At 40.4% G+C, this 19,986-nt stretch overlaps 1 protein-coding gene across 3 annotated transcripts in view; it reads right to left on the bottom strand.

Annotated features, from left to right (window-relative positions):
- The window catches only part of lama1 (laminin, alpha 1), a 346,500-nt gene that overhangs the window by 49,111 nt on the left and 277,403 nt on the right, over window positions 1-19,986 (bottom strand). For all 3 annotated transcript variants that reach the window (XM_072259264.1, XM_072259251.1, XM_072259258.1), the window contains exons 46-50: window positions 14,629-14,762; window positions 13,247-13,403; window positions 13,022-13,146; window positions 10,464-10,614; window positions 4,719-4,863 (exon numbers count right to left, since the gene is read on the bottom strand). In XM_072259264.1, coding sequence (XP_072115365.1) covers window positions 4,719-4,863; window positions 10,464-10,614; window positions 13,022-13,146; window positions 13,247-13,403; window positions 14,629-14,762 — 712 coding nt within the window. The remainder of the gene's footprint in view (window positions 1-4,718; window positions 4,864-10,463; window positions 10,615-13,021; window positions 13,147-13,246; window positions 13,404-14,628; window positions 14,763-19,986) is intronic.

The following is a 19,986-nucleotide window of genomic DNA, read 5'->3' as shown; positions in this document are numbered from 1 at the left end:
TTTCGTCAGAGGGTGGTGAATTCATGAAATGTGTTACCATAGGCAGCTGTGGATTCCAAGTCGTTCAGTGTACTTAAGGCAGAGATTGACAGGTTCTTGATTGGCCATGGCACCAAAGGTTACGGGGGGGGGGGGGGGGAAGGCCAGAGAGAGGCGCTAAGGAGTGGAGAAAAGGATCAGCCATGGTTGAATGGCAAAGCAGACTCGATGGGCCTAATGGCCTAATTTTGCTCCTATCTCCTATGGTCTTGTAATCCAATGACTGATTTATGGTCTCAATTACTTTACAAGCTTTTAATATGGTTAACTAATGGAGTTCTGGAGCAAGGAATTTACACTAGAATTCCATGAAGAGGCAGCATCTTCAGGTGGAGGGGAGAAAACTGATGAAAACCAAAGAAATCTGAAACATTCCAGGGAATTCCTATTGTAATATTATAGAAACATAAAAAACCTACAGCACAATACAGGTCCTTCAGCTCACAAAGCTGTGCTGAACATGTCTTTACCTTAGAAATTACCTAGAGTTACCTACAGCCCTCTATTTTTCTAACCTCCATGTACCTGTCCAACAGCCTCTTAAAAGACCCTATTTTATTCACCTCCACCACGGTCTCCGGCAGCCCATTCCACACACTCACCATTCTGCATTAAAAAAAACCTACCCGACATCTTCTCCCTGCCAGCTTCCAAGCACCTTAAAACTGTGTCCTCTCGTGTTAGCCATTTCAGCCCTGGGAAAAAGCCTCTGACTATCTACATGATCAATGCCTCTCCTATTGTTATACACCTCTATCACGTCACCTCTCATCCTCTGTCGCTCCAAGGAGAAAAGGCCGAGTTCATACAACCGATTCTCATAAGGCAGGGGTCCCCAACCTTTTTTGCACTGCAGACTGGTTTATTATATTCTTGCAGACCGGCCGACCCAGGGTGGGGCGGGGAGGGTTGCCAACGAACAAGAGTATGTAGCAGACAAATACGTTGTGTTTACCCCGAGAAAGACTACCATGATATGATCATGAAGCCTTGTGCAGGCACCTGTGTGCAGATGCGTGACTTGCACATGTGTGTACGTGCCGATTTTTTTCTACAAATCGTTTTTGGCGATTCTGTTCGGGGGGGGGGGTGTTAATCACCAATGAAATATAGGTGATAAGTAGCTAATACACTCAATTTCATTTCTAAAAGGGTTTCTCTAACGAGTTTAATATTAAACACACAGCGCATATTTTCCTCGCATGAATATAGTGATAAGTCAATTATCAGGGGAGGACAGGGGAGCTTGAAGTAAGTGTTGAACGAACTTCCAGTAGAAGTGGTAGAGGCAGGTTCGATATTATCATTTAAAGAAAAATTGGATAGGTATATGGACAGGAAAGGAATGGAGGGTTATGGGTTGAGTGCAGATTGGTGGGACTAGGTGAGAGTAGCGTTTGGCACGGACTAGAAGGGCAGAGATGGCCTGTTTCCGTGCTGTAATTGTTATATGGTTATTTAAGTCACATATAAGTCAATAGCATCATAACATTTTAAGTAACGTTTGGATATTAAACACACAGCACATATTTTCCCCGTATGAACATATAAAATCATTGCAACACACCAATATCGCTGAATCAGTGGGAGCCCTGGGCTTGTTTCCCTGCAACAAGACGGTGCCATCGAGGGGTGATGGGAGACAGCGATACTCAAACAGGGTTCCTTATGTCCAGTCTATTCAGCAATTTAGTTCTCGTGGCTTTCATTGCAGAGATATGTTGGAAATGGAAGCAACGTTTTCAGTGCTTTCATGATATTCAGCCTTGACTTTGATCCAGAATGCCGGCAGAGATGTTATGTCAAACATACTTTTCAGCCTGCCATCATTTGCAAGCTCGAGGAGTTGATCTCCTTCTCGCGCTGACATGGATGATCTGTGTGTAATGACCTCGCATGCGTTCAAGCTCAACAGTGGGTGTGACAGGGAGTGAGGAAAGGTGCAGCTGAGACTCATATCGTTTCATATCGCCAAATCATATTGTTTCCTCGTGGCCTGGTAGCACATGCTATGCGGCCCGGTGGTTGGGGACCGCTGTCATAAGACATGCTCCCCAATCCAGGCAACATCCTTGTAAATCCCCTCTGCAACCTTTCAATGTTTTCCAGATCCTTCCTGTAGTGAGGCGACCAGAACTGAGCACAGAACTCCAAGTGGAGTCTGACCAGGGTCCTATATAGCTGCAACATTACCTCTCGGCTCCTAAACTCAATCTCATGATTGATGAAGGCCAATGCACCATATGCTCTCTTAACCACAGAGTCAACCTGCGTAGCAGCTTTGAGCATCCTATGGACTCGGAGCCCAAGATCCCTCTGATCCTCCACACTGCCAAGAGTCTTACCATTAATACTATATTCTGCCATCATAATTGACCTACCAAAATGAACCCCCTCACACTTATCTAGATTGAACTCCATCTGCCACTTTTCAGCCCAGTTTTGCATTCTATCAATGTTCCTCTGTAACCTCTGACAGCCCTCCACACTATCCACAACAACCCCCCAACCTTTGTGTCTTCAGCAAATTTACTAACCCATCCCTCCACTTCCTCATCCAGGTCATGCATAAGAACCATGAAGAGTAGGGGTCCCAGAACAGATTCCTGAGGCACACCACTGGTCACCAACCTCCATGCAGAATATGACCCATCTACAACCACTCTTGCTTTGCCTTCTGTCGGCAAGCCAATTCTGGATCCATGAAACAAAGTCTCCTTGGATCCCATGCTTCCTTGCATGGGGTACCTTATCAAATGCCTTGCTAAAATCCACATACATTACATCTATGGCTCTACCTTCATCAATGTGTCACATCCTCAAAAAAATTCAATCAGGCTCATAAGGCACGACCTGCCTCTGACAAAGCCATACTGACTCTTCCTAATCATGTTATGCCTTTCCAAATGTTCATAAATTCTGCCTCTCAGGATCTTTTCCATCAACTTACCAACCACTGAAGTAAGACTCACTGGTCTATAATCTCCCGGGTTATCTCTACTCCCTTTCTTGAACAAGGGAACAACATCAGCAACCCTCCAATCCTCTGGAACCTCTCCCATCCCCATTGATGATGCAAAGATCATTGCCAGAGGCTCAGCAATCTCCTCCCTCAGCTCCCACAGCAGCCTGGGGCACATCTCATCCGGTCCCAGTGACCCATTCAACTTAATGCTTTCTAAAAGCTCCAGCACATCCTCTTTCTTAATTATCTACATGCTCAAGCTTTTCAGTCTGCTGTAAGTCATCCCTACAATCGCCAAGATCCTTTTCCATAGTCCGTGGATAAGATTAAGTGGGGTACCAGCTCATTGGGGATTATACTCTGGGGGGAAAGCTGCTGAACTTTTGGGGTGCAGGGAGGCTGGTGGACTGCTATAGTACAGTGGGGGTGACTATTAGGTTTACAGCAGTGGGTATTGTACTTTTGTGTTTTATATATAGTTTAGCGGAATGGTCACGAGGATCATAATAATCTGAAGGTCAAATGGTCATGGTGTCACATCTTTCAAGGGGCAGTATGTCATGTGGGGGTGCTATGTTCAATTATTTTTTTAAAAGATAAGTTATATTTGGATTCATCTCATACTTTGTGTGTCAAAACATCTCATGTTATTTTACACTGTGTGAATCGACGTTCAGTGTGAGAAAATGCCTGCCACGTCCCTAAATAATGTTGAGTTATCTTATGGTATCAAAGAAGTAAAACTGTCAACTTGGGAATGTGGAGAGAATAACATGCGTTAGTGTAAGAATGGTGGCTTATGGTCAGTGCAGACTTCATGAGAAGAAGGGCCTGTTTCCATGCTCAGTCACTATGAACAAAAGAACTACTTTCTATGTTTCAAATAGTGTGAGTAATGTCCAACCACATCGAAACAGATAAGGAGATTAGCACCTCATCTACAGGAGAACGCTTGAGACTTAAAAATCAAAAACATGGTGCTTTTGGTTGAGTGTGAGGGATCTGAGGGATGTGGTAGTTTTACACAGACAGTGGTTGAATGTGAGGGAGCTGAGAGATGTGATATTTTTACATAGACAGTGGTTGAATGTGAGGGATCTGAGGGATGTGGTAGTTTTACACAGACAGTGGTTGAATGTGAGGGATCTGAGAGATGTGATATTTTTACACAGACAGTGGTTGAATGTGAGGGATCTGAGGGATATATTTTTTACACAGATAGTGTTTTAATGTTCTGCTAGAAGAGACACTGGAAGCAGATATAACTGCTTTATTCAAAAATTTAGACAGACATTTAAATAAGCAAACTATGGAGGATATTAAATAAAAATATAAAATGCTGTTTATACTCAGTAAGTCAGACCACATCTAAAGGAGTAGAAGCATTTCAGAGTTCTGATGACCTAAAACATTAACTGTTTCTTTTCCCATGGATACAGCTTAATATGCTTTTTTTTTAGCACTTTCTGTTTTCATTTTAAATTTCCAGCATCTACAACATTTTTTGTTTCTTGCATAGAAGGATTTGGTCCTAACATGGAAAGAAGGGATTAGTGTATTTGAGCAATAAATGTCAGCATGGATCTGAAAGGGCCATACAACTCTGTGACTTAGGTTCATTACAATGCACCTCTGAATATACCAATCTTTCAATTTTTAAAAACAGCAAATAAAAGAAAAGTTTGATGATTGGCTCATTGCTTGGTTGTCTTACCTAGTTTGCGATTACGTTGAAATGCAATCTTAAACCAAGTTCCATTGTTGTATCGTTTCTTGGACACAAGTGTCAGAACTCCAGATCCGAGGTCAAAGGTCACCCGAACTTTCCCATCTGCTAATTCAACTGCTAAGAAATCCTTCTGGTAAAAGATAATTTAACAGTAGGGGGATCAGTTGAAAATTTATACCAATTATCGTCAACCACTTCCATTATTATAACTCATGTACTTGAATTGCACTTGAATTGGGAAAATGGAAACATACACATTTGCATAGCGCCTTTATCACCTTGGAGAGTCATAAAGGTGCATTACGGCAGATGTAATGTCAGGGACTGAATCACGGTTGTAACATGGAAAGGCAGCCAATTTGCAGAAACCAACTTCATGCAAATAACAACGTAAAAGAATTAATTTAGGGCTGATGTTTCGGCAGCAAAGGGTTTGAGAGAGGTACGATGTTTGACTGAAGTATACACCATCATGAGCGGTTTAGATCAAGGCGATAGGTGGAAGCTGTTCTGATGGTGTAAAGACTGGGGGCACCGAGTTAAAATATTGCACAAAAGATAGAGGAAATATGTAAGGAAAAACTTATGCAGATGGTGGTTATGATTTTGAATTCATTGCCTACAAGGCTGGTGGAAATAGCTGGTGAAATCTAGCACTGTCTTCAAAGGGAACTGGATAGACACCCTGAGAGAGAAGGAGTTACAGATCAATGGGGAGAAACATGAGCAGGTGACTGACGGAAAAGATTCAATGCCCTATATAGCCATCTTCTCTGCTATACTAATCTATGATTCTACTTGGTTTGCAATATTGAGATACCCCTGCTGTTCTTTGAAAGTAGTGGATGCTGACTCATAAAATATATTTAAAGCTTTGATGGTTAAATCTTTTGACTATGGAGGTACTGAGCAAGTAAACGGAAGTGAAGATTGGAGGGGCCATTGTCTTATTGAAAGGTGCTGTAAGCTTGATGGGTCAAATAGCCTTCTACTGTTAGTTATATTTTTGTTATATGTAGTCACAGAAGTTATAAACTTTGGTTAGGCTATATTTGGAATACTGTATGTACTTCTGATTGCTGCAATACTGAAAGGACTTGGAGGCTCAGAGAAGATGCAGAAGAAGTTCACCAGGATGTGGTCTGGATTAGAGAATAATAACTATAAGGAGAAATTAGTCAAACTTGGATTGCTTTGTTTGGAGGATAAGAAGCTGGGGTGGGGGGGGGGGGGGGACCTGACAGGCTTGTTTCCAGAAGGCATTCAATAAGGTGTTGCATAAAAGATCTATCCATAAGATAACGATGCACAGAGTTGGGAATAATGTATTAGCATAGATAGAGGATTGGTTAACTCATAGAAAGCAGAGAGTTGGAATACATGGGTGTTACTCTGGTTGGCAATTAGTGGTGAACGGTGTGCCACAGAGGTCAGTGCTGGGCCTGCAAATGTTCATGGTATACATTAACAATCTGGAAGAGGGGACCGAGTATCTAAGTTTGCTGATGATACTAAATGGAGTGGAAATGCAAATTGTGCAGAAGATACAGAGAGTCGACAAACAGATATAGATAGGTTAAGTGAGGGGGCAAGGGTCTGGCAGATGGAGTACAATATTGGTAAATGCGAGGTCATCCACTTTGTAAGGGAAAATGTAAGAGCAGATTATTATTTAAATGGTAAAAGATTGCAGCATGCTGCTGTGCAGAGGGACTTGGGAGTGCTTGTGTATGAATCACAAAAGGTTGGTTTACAGACGCAGCAGGCTATCGAGAAAGCAAATGGAATGTTGGCCTTCATTGCTAGAGGGATTGAATTTAAGAGCAGGGAGGTTATGCTAAAAACTGTACAGGGTATAGGTGAGGCTGCACCCAGAGTACTGCATGCAGTTCTGGTCTCCTCACTTGAGGAATGACATACTGGCTTTGGAAGTGATGCAGAGGAGGTTCACCAGGTTGATTCCAGAGATGAAGGGGTTAGGATATGAGGAGAAATTGAGTCGCCTGGGATAGTACTCGCCAGAATTCAGAAAAATGAAGAGATCTTAAAGAAACATAAAATTATGAAAGGGAGATAAGATAGAGGTAGGAAGGTTGTTTCCACTGGTAGGTGAGACTAGAACTATGGACATAGCACCAAGATTTGGGGGGAGTAGATCTAGGATGGAGATGAGGAGGAAGCGCTTTTCCCAGAGAAAGGTGAATCTGTGGAATTCTCTGCCCAATGAAGCCATGGAGGCTACATCAATAAATACAAGCGATGATTGATAAGTTCGTGGCCTAAGGTAGAAGGAGTCAATTTTAGAAAACCTAGCACATTTATTTTTCCGACATTTACACACTTAGTCCAGTGGTCATGAAGCATACAGATCCCTTCTTTGGTGAAGTCGGCATCTTGGACCTCAGAAGTGGTCCACAGCAGGGGTGATTGATAAGTTTGTGGCCTGAGGTAGAAGGAGATGAGTTATTAACTTCAAACTTTCTGCATTTTCACTCAAAGGGTGAACTGCACGTGCATGTAATGAGAGCTGTATAACTCATAGGCCACGACCCTATCAATCACCCCTGCTGTGGACCACCTGGAGGTCCAAGACGCTCTCGTTACATGCACGTGCAGTTCAACTCTTTGAGTGATAATGCAGTGAGTTTGAAGTTAATAACTCATCTTCTACCTTAGGCCACGAACTTATCAATCACCCCTCGTATATTGAAGACAAGGTTGGATAGATTTTTGCATAGTAGGAGATTTAAGGGTTATGGGTAAAAGGTAGGTAGGTGGAGATGAGTCCATGGCCAAATCAGACATGATTTTATTAAATGGCAGAGCAGGCTTGACGACCCAGAAGGTCTACTCCTGCTCCTACTTCTTATGTTCTAATAATAATTATTCAGTGACTTTATCAAGATGGCCTGGTTAAAATATCCCAACATGATTGGGAAGTCATCAGGATGTGCTGTTTCATGCCTCCTGAAGGATGCAGCTGGATGTACACTAAGCATTTGTTCATAGTCTTCTGCTGCTGTAACCAATCCACTTCAAGGTTTGATGTGCTGTGATTTCAGAGTTGCCCTTCTGCACACCACTGTTGCAATGCTTGATTGTTTGAATTACTGTCACCTTCCTGTCAGCTTGAACAAGCCTGACTGGTTCACCTGCTGATCGATCTACGTGAAGGTCATCCTCACTGCAATCAATAGATCTTTAGTCTGATATCTTGTAATTGGTTACACTCTGGTAGTTCACTCTGTGACTGCACCCTGTATATTGGTAGGGTTTCTTTTCAAAGTTCAAAGTACACTTATTATCAAAGTATGTGTACTATATACAACCTTGAGATTTGGCCCCTTACAGGCAGCCACAAAATAAGGAACTAGGTGACATAGCCTCAAGATTCAGGGGAGGAGATTTAGGATGGAGATAAGGAGGAACTGATTTTCTCAGAGAGTGGTGAAGCTGTGGAATTCTCTGCTCAATGAAAGCAGTGAAAGTTACATCAGTAAATATATTTGAGACAAGGTTGGATAGATTTTTGCACAGTAGGGGATTTAAGGGTTATGGGGAAAAGGCAGGTAGGTGGAGATGAGTCCATGGCCAGATCTGCCATGATCTTATTGAATGGCAGAGCAGGCTCAATGGGCCAGATGGCCTACTATTGTTCCTATTTCTTATGTTCTTATGTATATAAAAGTATGAGAGGCCTAGGCATGACAGGTAGTCTTTTTCCTGGGATGTAAATGTCAAAGTCGAGAGGGGATAGTTTTAAGGTGAATTAGAGATATATTAAAGTAGATTTACATGGCAAGTTTTTTAAAAAAAATACTGAGTGCTAGGTGCCTGGAATGTGCTACCAGGGTAGAGAATGGAAACAGACATGACAGCAATATTTGGGAGGTATACAAACCAGCGGGAGATGGAGGGATTAGTTTAAATTGGCGTCGTAGCTGGCAAACTCATCAAGGGCTAAAGTGCCTGCTCCTGTCCTGTATGTGTTTTGTGTGCCACGTTCTAACCTCTTGGTGTTTCAGCATTTCCACTGTACTGCACTGTTATCTCAGGCTAGACCTCTGTGCTCAACTCAATGGAGTTGAACTTGAACTCTGATACTCTGTTTCGGCAGGAAGACATCTACTCGCTGGAAAATGTGGTTGTGGCTCACTTTTTTTGCTTGTCTGTAAAACTGTGCTGTTATTTACTTTCTATGGAAGAATCTGGAAAGGAAGCTGATAAAACAGGAAAACAAAATATCTCAAACAAGTCGCAATTCTAATTCTTCAATCTGCAAAGAACAAACCCACATTGCTTCTCAAAGAATTAACTTCCCCATGAGGGAAATGGCCCCGGAGCAGCTGCTGTCTGGAAAAAAAATCAATCTGCAAGTTTCACTCTTTTGATGTTTTACAGACAAAAGGGAACGGAAGAGAATTTCACATCCAAAGAAATTTCTAATGAAGGGAAACTGACTCAGATTGGCCTACATTGCTAACACAGGACTTCAAGTACTCATGATTGAGCCGTCACTGTGTTCACGATCAAAGTATCAGTTCGATATAGCACTTTAGAGTACGATGGCACAGTGCTATAGTATTTATGATTTGCTTTGTTTTAGTCTATGAGCAAACAGGTGCACACTTTTATCTTCCTTTGAATCTGTCAGGTTTTGGCAGTGTGGCATCAGAGCAGGATAGCCCGCTTGTAGCTGAGGAACTCCCTGTCAGAAATAAGCTATTCTGCTTCATGCTGAGATACCGTCAAAGCACCATATAAGGTGCCTGAAATCCAGAGTCAAACAGTTAATGACCAATCCTTCTGTCATAGCACATTTTCTCAAAGAAATAAAAAGATAGTGAAACAAAGAAGAAATCTGAAGACAATTGGATTGATATTTGAGGGTTTGCGGGGAATTGGCCATAAAATTCAGTGAATAAGATATCTCACAAGTATGGTATATACAGTATGTTTCTTTCGAGGGTCTCCAATATTAACAAGAATCTTGTTAGGTTTAAAATACATTTAACCAGTTCTCACAAGTTTTATGCCAATCATGGAAGAAAAATAAAATTTGAAGTCCTATTTATTTAAGTAATAATGTTTTACATTATCATTGCTCCTAAAATAATTAAGTTAAAATACACTTTTAAAATAAATGTTAAATTCTTTCACACTTCTACAACTGCCGGGAATGGAATACATTCAACATATTTACTATTAGACAGGAGACTATTCAGCCCATCTGCTCCATTCCAGCTCTATCAGAGCAATACCATTATTCACAACCATTTCCCCCCTTATTTCCTCAGTAACCTTATTCTCTCCCACATGCCCATTAACACCTCAATGAATATTCTGCTGCTTAGTTAGTCCAAAGTTGATTTCTGTAGCTAATTAGCCTATCAGTGAGATTTACGATGGGGGGGGGGGGGGAAGTGATGGAGAGGAGAAAGCATAGTCACAGGAGGAACGTGCAAACTCATACAGATTGTACCGGAGGTCAAAATTGAAAGCATTTCACTGATACTGAGAGTCAACAGCTTTACCTGTTGCCCCAAGAAATATGTAACAAAAATATAAAGAAAACTGTGTGTGGATATAAAATCAATTGTTTGATATTTTCAAGATTCATAGCCCAGAGAGGAAATAAATGGAAGTATTTTTCAGAAACGTTTGAACTTTACAAATACACTGTATTAGACAAAGCCGCTGATGAAGTAATCTAAGATGCCTCACACTTACAGTGCCATTTGAAGCCAGGTACAGGAGTAGGCCATTTGGTGAGAATGTGCTGAAGTGCATCACCAGCTGAGTTGACGTAGAGCGCAATATCTTCTCAACAGCTGAGTAGCCGCTACCATCAAAGTGGAAAGCAATGTCTTCATGTTGGGATCTGCAGAAGACACACAATGCTCATCTCCAAATGATCTGCTTCACTCGCTTTCCACCTAAAATCCACTGTACGTGGATTCACCCACAATTCTAAATTTTAGAATACTACACAAATCAAACATGTGACTGTGCTTGAATCAACACCTCTTCCTCAGATTATATCTCTCCAGATCTACTACTGCCACATCACATCACAATAAAAACAACACTAATTGCAATTTCTTCCCTCCACAAGAAGTCATGTGAAGGCTTTGATAGAATTGGGGTCAGGGTGATGACAGGAGATACGCCAGCTTTAAACATCAAGCAGAATATGAGAGCCACAGCATGTGGTTAAAAACATACCTGGGCACCAGATCCTTGTGACCTAATGTTTAATTTCATTTGCAGCTGTCTGCACTATGTAATCATTAGCAAGTAGCAAAGCATCTAAACATCTAATAAATGAGGTTATATCCAATAAATGTTGCAACCCACAGCTCCAATCTGCTAATTAAATATGCTGACAATACTACACTGATTGGCCTAATCTCAAACAATAATGAGGCAGCCTACAGAGAAGAAATCATCACTCTGACACAGTGGTGTCAACAAAACAACCTGTCCCTCAATGTCGCAAAAACAAAGGAGCTGGTTGGGGACTACAGGAGGAATGGAGACAGGCTAACTCCTATTGACATCAATGGAACTGAGGTCGAGAGAATGAACAACTTTAAGTTCCTTGGCATAAACATCACCGAGGACCTCATATGGTCTATACACAGCAGCTGTGTGGTGAAAAAGGCACAACAGCGCCTCTTTCACCTCAGACAGTTGAAGAAGTTTGGTATGGACCCCAAATCCTAAGAACTTTCTACAGGGGCACCACAGAGAGCATCCTGACTGGCTGCATCACTGCCTGTTATGGGAACTGTACCATCAATCACAGGACTCTGCAGGGAGTGGTGCGGACAGCTTAGCGCATCTGTAGATTTGAACTTCCCATGATTCAGGACATTTACAGAGACAGGTGCGTAAAAAGGGCCCGAAGTATCATCGGGGACCCAAGTCACCCCAACCACAAACTGTTCCAGCTGCTACCGTCTGGGAAACAGTACCACAGCATAAAAGCCAGGACCAACAGGCTCTGGGACAGCTTCTTCCACCAGGCCATCAGATTGATTAATTCATGCTGACACAACTGTATTTCTATGTTATATTGTCCTGTTGTACATACTATTTATTATAAATTAATATAATTTGCACATTGTACATTTAGACAGAGATGTAACGTAGAGATTTTTACTCCTCATGTATATGAAGGATGTAAGAAATAAGTCAATTCTATTCAATTCAAGATGGAAAAATATCAAAAGAATCATTAATGGGAAATATACTATTGATGTGAAACCATGAAAGCCAAAACTTTGCCCAGGGGCTCCTTCTGCTCTGCCTCTTACATGTGGCCACTACAAATGCAGTGCAGCACTCAGATTTATTATACATTGAACCCCTAATGAAATCCAGCGCAACCATGATCCTATTGCATGGTTGTGTGCTACATGGGCATGTGGTTATCTGAAAGTCAGGAGAAAATATAATAATGTGAAAGGAAATTCAAAAAAAATTAAATCCAGAAATCCAAAATTTCTGAACTTGGAATCTGGAAAGATGAGAACTCAAATGTTAATAAAACTTCCTTAAGTCAAATTTTGAGTGATTTGCTCTGCATTTTCTCTTCTAGTCAAAAACAATGAGCCTGAAATTTATCACACAATACTCAATGACACGAAATTTTAGAAGTGGCATTCAAACACACACATTAATTGACCACTATGCATTTGAAAGAGGACAAATTTCTTTGTCATAATGTAGGTGAATTATGAAAGCCATATTTACAGCTACAATCACTTTCATAACAATGGTTAAAACTGAACTTTTTACAGCTGTGCAATTCATAATGAACATAGCCAAAGCTAATGGATCTTAATAAAACTGAAGCCTGTTTTAAGAAGCAGCAACACCCTGTAAATTTGCAACTTCTTTATTGTAAAAGCCATGAAGAGGTTTTTTGAGCATAATTGTTTGAAACATAGATTAGGAAGTTGGCACATGAGTTAAAGTGTTTTAAGAGTGGGGGAGACTGATTCCTCAACAAGCAATATTGTGCTGTAAAATCAGTAAATACACCAATTCTCATGCAAAAAGTCCACTGAATGGCCAACGTGAGACGTGGTGACTTCTACAATGATACTGGAGTTGGTATTAAGTGAGGAGTTACACGGCACCATTAGGTGCACTTCCCTGGCCTTTGACTTTGCTGCAATTTTTCTCTTTGTGCTTGATGCCTTAAGTTTTGAGGGGCACAAGGTTTATTAAAGTGAAAATTAAGAAAATGCCATCAAAGCCGGGAGAATGAAAAACTTTACCTTGCAAAACACCCACTGCATTTCCCTTCTCTCTCTCGATAGTTCCACAAACCAATAGACCTTCCATCAAGAAATGCCTCGCCCATGCAGCCCTTGAAGTGCGTTACCTTCACCGCCGGTGCTTTCTGCACACAAGTGGAACAAAGTCATTGCAAAGCATTGATGTAGAACGCAAGAGAAGGTTGACACCAACAGTGATTCAAATGACCCAATATTGCAACCGACCTTCACTCGCTTCGACAAGCCTCCAATGAAAACCAGGGTGGAATTATTCACATCAAGCACTGTCGAAATTCCAGGAGATGTAGCTTTCTTTATGACTGGTTTGTCTGAAGTAGAAGATCCAACTTCTTGAATGGATAGGGTACCCATACGTCCAAACCTATCATCCAAATTACAATATGCTAATTGTTGAATTAAAGTGACTCATGGCAACCAGAAGCAAAAATATGCTTTTTTAAGGCAGGCAAATGGATTTATTTTCTCTTGTTCTCACTACATGTAAAGCAGAGCACACCATACACTGAAAATCATTAATGGTGTTTTCAAGGTGGAAATTGATCCAGGATAGAATATTCACTTACAGCATTGATACGGTCATAAACATGGATCATTTTGCTTGTGCTATAGCATGATACTTTGAATTGCAATGGAAACTGTGGGCGGGCTTTTTTATGGATTCCACTGACTCAGGGCATGAAGACTTAGGAAGCAAAAGGCAAATAGCATTGGGATGCAGAACATCTATGGGCCAACTGAATGGCAGGGCAGACATTCCAGTCATTCTCTAATAGTTATAAGTAGTTGACCCACACTTCTGGATATGTCAGGACTGGATGCAAGTTCCTTTTCCTCTGAAAGGTACAGCTCCTACTGTTTTCCAGTGATCCTGGAGGTTGCCCTTCCGAGCCAGCATGCAAGTCCTGTGGGAGGATCAGCCTAAGTTCTTGCTAGAAGAAGGGATAGAGAAAGATAAAAGTAAAAAAAAAATTGATGATGATGAAAACAGAGCAGGATGGAAATGCATGTGTGTAGTCCCAGCAATATTGTAGCCTGCCTCTGGGATCCATGAGGACCGCAGAGGTACAGAAAACTGCTGAGCTAGCCTTCTTAGCGGATGCAAGAATTCCACATTTCACAGGGTTTGTGGGGAAATCTGGGACTTTCAATGGCTGAATGTTAGCGGCTCTGACTGTCGCTTTCAGCAGTTGCCAGCAACATCCAACTCAAGATTTGTTGATGTAAGATCACTAAAGGATGACCATATGAACCCATCTCAAGAACTGCCACAATACCTATTTTCCCAAATCATAGTAACTAGAGAAAATTAAAATAAAAGAAGTTTTTTTCTCCCCTGGGAAGTAATATAGACTGACGCCACATTATATCATTACTGAACACACCATGGTCTCGGCCTGAATCATCGACTGTACCTCTTCCTAGACATGCTGCCTGGTCTGCTGCGTTCACCAGCAACTTTGATGTGTGTTGCTTGAATTTCCAGCATCTGCAGAATTCCTGTTGTTTGCACCTTCAAAGACTTTTTGGTACTTAAGCAATTAATAATTAGTATCATGACTATGTGGCACGAAGGAACATCAACTTGCCTGGCAGCATGAATTTTGTACCACTTGTTGGTGTTAATCTGAAGATCAGGATATTCTAATCTTGCTGTTCCTGAACCCACGTCCCACAAGAAGGCGACTCTGCCCCGTCGCATTTCCAGAGCCAAGAATTCAGACTGTGAAATGGTGCAGAGGGCAATTGATTAACATATTTTTGGTCTTAGTTAGCAAAAGAAATGCTCAAGAGTAATGAATAAAACAATCAGGTATCTTCATGTTGTACTGAAAACCTTTAAGAGTCTGCATAAAAAAACATGCTGCCTGACGTTGCAAATGGCTAAGACTTCCTTCGAAACTAAAGTAGATGACTAAAAAAATGAACAAATATATATTTCAAGCTGATAAAAAACTTAAACTGTTGCAATTGAAATACAAGTCCTGTTTCAGGCATACACAATGACAACATTAAACATAATCATATTTAGAAAGGCTTCATTCTACCCTGGAGGTGTTCCTATTACAAAACTGTATTTCAGTTTCCACAACAAACGATCATCCTCACCATAGTTTTTGAGATTGCTCAAAATATCACAGCAGGGGACTGGATAGAATATCTGTGACATATAGTGCCTTGTTGGTTATTTTTGAATGCTTGAGAATTAATCTGTGATTACAATCTGGCCAATTTCTGCATCATTTCCATTAATGAACTAATAGTTCCTTTAAAAGCAATTTTTTAAGCTGATATACTGTATGTAAGTAGATTCTCTTTGAGAATTTCTACTGCTTTTCACCAAGTTATTTTGAACTAATTAAATTAGTAATCAAATTTCCACTGAACTTATCCCTTCTGCCATATCCTTCTATTTCCTCCACATTCATGTGTCTAGCTAAGAACACGCTGAATGAATGCCTTCCCTGCCACCCCAAGCAGCAAATTCCACGCACCCAGCTCTCATGTGTAAAAACTTGTCCCACGTATCTTTGAATTTACCCCCTCACCTTAAATGCATGCCCACTGATAATAAACACTTCAACTCTGGGGACAAGGAACAGGTCATCTACTCCGTCTATGGCTTCCATAATTTTATAAATCGCTAATAGTTTTCCCCGCGCTGTCTGTTGTTCCAGAGAAAAACTTCTTTCACTCCAACCAATTGTGCCCACAATCCATGGCAATATTCTAATGTAAGAAATGAAAGCAGAAGAAAGACTTCTCTCCTGCCCTTTGTGCCTGCCCTGCCATTTATCAAGATTGTGACTGATCTCCCTCAATTCAATCTTCTTCAACCACCCCCATATTCAAGGTTCATTCAACATACACAGATATTTTTACCTCTGTTTGGAATGGATTCTACCACTGAGGCCCTGGAGCTTCCCAGATAGAGAATTACAAAGATTCACCACCTTCTGAGTGAAGAGACCTATCTGCATCTCAGTCCTAAATTGTCTACCCCTTACTCTTGGGCTGTGAGCCCCAGGTGACTCCCTATCCAGTGCAAATATATCCTCCATGTTGCCACCTTGTTAAGCCCTAAAAGAATTTTGTTTCTATGAACTTTCATCCCATTCTTCCAAACTCTGTGGAGAATGAAGCAACCTCTCCTCAGGCAGCAAGCTCAGCAGCATTTGAAATCTAAGGGGCCCTTTTCATGACTGGCACATCTTTATCTATGTAAGGAGACCAGAATTGCGCACAGTGCTCCAGGTGCAGCCTTGGCAAGACCCTGAAAAACTAGAGCAATACTTCTTTACTCTGTATTGCCATTATGAAGTCTAGCATACTATTTGCCCTTCTGATCACCTGCTGTATCTGCTTAGCCTTCAGCAACTTACAAGTATCAATCATTCAACATTTAAAGCAAAAGCTGCTCTTCTATTTTGTGCAGCAAAGTGGGTGGCTTCAAATTATGACACATTATATTCCATCATCTCATCTTCATCCATTCTTTCACCTTGTCTACATCCTTTTGAACTGTCTTTACTCAGAATCTCACCTGCTTTAGAACCATCAGCATTCTGGGAAATACAACATCTGAACCTCTGGGATCAAGTCCAAGCAAAGACCATTCAGTAATCCAATAGTCACAGCCTGCTACCCTGAGAAAGACCTGTTATTCCCACTTTTTACTTTCTGCCCATAACCAGTTCAATTCATATCAGTACATTACCTACAATTCTAAATTTTCAAAAGATCTCTGAAAATCTAAACACATCCCATCTACTGATTCCTCTTAGTCCAATTTGTCCACCGACACAACGGGTCAACAGCTGATGCCATCTCATTGGCTCTTCACTCAACTCTAGAATATCTGGACAGCAAAGATGCATACATCAGGATGCTCTTTATCAACTAAGCTCAGCATTCAATACTATCATTCTTCAATTCTAATCAATAAGCTTCAAAACCTCCTTGGGCAATTGGATCATTGATTTCTCATTTGGAGACCCCAGTCAGTTTGGATTGGCAACAACATCTCCTTCACAATCTTCATCAGCACAGGTGCACCACAAGGCTGTGTTTAGCTCCAATTCCTTCTTTAGGTTTGCTGACGACACCACTGTTGTAGGGCGAATCAAAGGTGGTGACAAATCAGCATTGAAAATCTGGCTGATTAATTTTGGCTGATAACAACCTACAAAGTTACATAAATAATATTGACAACCCATGGGTGAAATGGACTCTTAAAATATGGAAAACTATATAAAAGAATATAAACTGGAGAAAGACATTGCAATTCTTAACTGGTGTGCATATAACTCGGATTTTACGCCGAATAAACTGGATGCTAGATTTAAGGACTGGACAGCTAAAGGAAAAAGTTATTTGCAATATAATGAAAGAAGGAATACTGTTCAGTTTTGAAGTGCTCAAAGAGAAACACTTATTAGAAAAACAAGACTTTTTCCGGTATTTACAGATGCAACAGTATGTTAATAGGACCGTTAAAAATGTAACCAAGGCAAGTACATGTCTGATAGAGCTATTTAGAAAAGCATATAATTCAGATAACGGTAGTAGAATAATTTCAAGCGTGTATAAGGGTTTGTCAAATCTTAAAACACATTGGACTTCATACATTAAAACAAAATGGGAGAAGGAAGGAGGGATAATAATATCTGAGGAAGACTGGACAATAATATGGAGGTATCAATGGAAGTGTACCAGTTCACCGAAATGGAGGGAGTTCGGGTGGAAAAACTTGATAAGATATTTTATTAAACCCTCTCAGAAATCCCATTATGATAGTAACCTCCCTGTTTGCTGGAGAAATTGTGGAAATCAAAATGCAAACCAAAATCATATTTTCTGAGAATGCCCCGTTATCAAAGACTATTGGAGTGGGAAACATAATGCCCCACAAGACATCTTTAAATGTGAAATACTCTTAGAGAGTAAGACCATATATTTTGGGTATATACCTCAAGAATCGTTGAAAAGAGATAAATATTTAGTGTATGTACTGCTGGTGGTTGATAAAAAGACCCTTACCAGGAAATGGTTATCACAGGAGAGCCCAACTTTAAATGTATGAATGGAAATTACAATGGACATTTACAAAATGGAGAAGATAACAGCATCTGTTAATCATAAGTTGGAACAATTTTATTCATGCTGGAAAAAAAGGTTTAACTACATAACACATCATAGTCCTGACGAAGGGTCTCGGCCTGAAACGTCAACTGTACCTCTTCCTAGAGATGCTGCCTGGCCTGCTGCGTTCACCAGCAACTTTGATGTATGTTGCTTGAATTTCCAGCATCTGCAGAATTCCTGTTGTTAACACCTCATAGGCCTGATTTTATTTCACAAGTCAATGAATATGTTGTAAAAAAAAGAATCACTCCCTACTCTGTACATAGTTTTCTTCTTTCGATTGTTCTTCCTTTCCTCTCTTTTCTATAAGTGTATACCTCAGATAATTATGTGGAGATTTGTGACAAATATGTTTATATGATAGATATGTACAATGATGAAATTCAATAAAAAATAAATTACAAAACAGAAAATCTGGCTGATTAGTGCCACAGATACAGCCTCTTACTCAATGTCAGGACCAAGGAGAGGACTACTGACCTCAGAAGGTGAAATCTGGAGGTCCATAAATCAGTCCTCAGAGGATCAGAGGAAGAGGGAGTCAGTAACTTTAAAATCCTTGGTGTTATTATTTCAGAGAACATGGCCTGGGCCCAGCACACAAGTACAATTACGAAGAAAGCATGGTGGTGCCTCTACTTCCTTAGGAGTTTGTGAAGGTTCAACATGACTTTTAAAACTTTAACTCCTATAGATGTGTGGTGGAAAGTATATTGACTGGCTGCTTCACAGCCTGATATAGAAAGGCTAATGTTTTTGAAGAGAAAATCCTACAAAAAGTAGTGGATATGGCCCAGTCCATCACGGGTAAAGCCTTCCCCACCATTGAGTACATCTACATGAAGTGCTGTTGCAGGAAAGCAGCATGTATGATCAGGGACCCCCACCACCCAGGTTATACTCTCTTTTCACTGCTGCCATCAGGAAGGTGGTACAGGAGCTTCAGGAGTACATCAATGTTTAAAGATCATTATCATCCCTCAACCATCAGGCTCTTAAACCAGAGGGGATAACTTCACTCAACTTTAATTGTTCCCACAACCTACGGTCTCACTTCCAAGTACTCTTTATCTCACGTTCTCAATATTCATTGCTTATTTATTATTGTTACTATTTCTTTTCTTTCTTTTTGTATTTGCAGTTCCTTGTCTTTTGCACACTTGTTTGTCAGCCCTGTTGGTCTGGTCTTTCACTGATTCTATTATACTATTGGACATATTGAGTATGCCTGCAAGAAAATGAATCTTAGGGCTTTATATGGTGACATAATGGACTTTGATAATAAATTTACTTTGAACTTGAGTCTATTCTAAGAACTCAAAGAACTCTAGAAGTCCAATTAAACATTACCTTTTCTTAAATCCGTGTTGGCTTTTCTTAATCATGGTATTCTTTTAAAAATGTTCTGTTATTACACCTTTGCTATGGATCACAGTGATATCCCTACTACTGATGTTATACTAATGGATCTGTAGGTTTTTCTCTCATTCTCCTTTCTTAAATAATAGTCATATTTGCTGCCCTCCAATCCCCAAACGTTCTAGTATCTACAGAATTTTGGAAGATGATGTCCATGAGTGCTACTGATGTGCAAGCAAATTAATATAAAAATGATTTAAAATAAATGTAGATTATTAACATTCTCCATAAAAATGATTATTAATTAACTGCACACTTCATTAATTATTATGAATGGTCTCACACCTGGTCTTCAGTCCATCCCAAATGACCCATGAACACTACATCACTATTCTGCTCTTTTTTTGCACTATTCATTTATTTGTAATATATTTCTTATTGAA

This window comes from Mobula birostris, chromosome 1, assembly GCF_030028105.1.
Source record: "Mobula birostris isolate sMobBir1 chromosome 1, sMobBir1.hap1, whole genome shotgun sequence".
NCBI classification, from domain to species: Eukaryota; Metazoa; Chordata; class Chondrichthyes; order Myliobatiformes; family Myliobatidae; genus Mobula; species Mobula birostris.
This window is presented reverse-complemented; position numbering and strand designations above follow the sequence as displayed.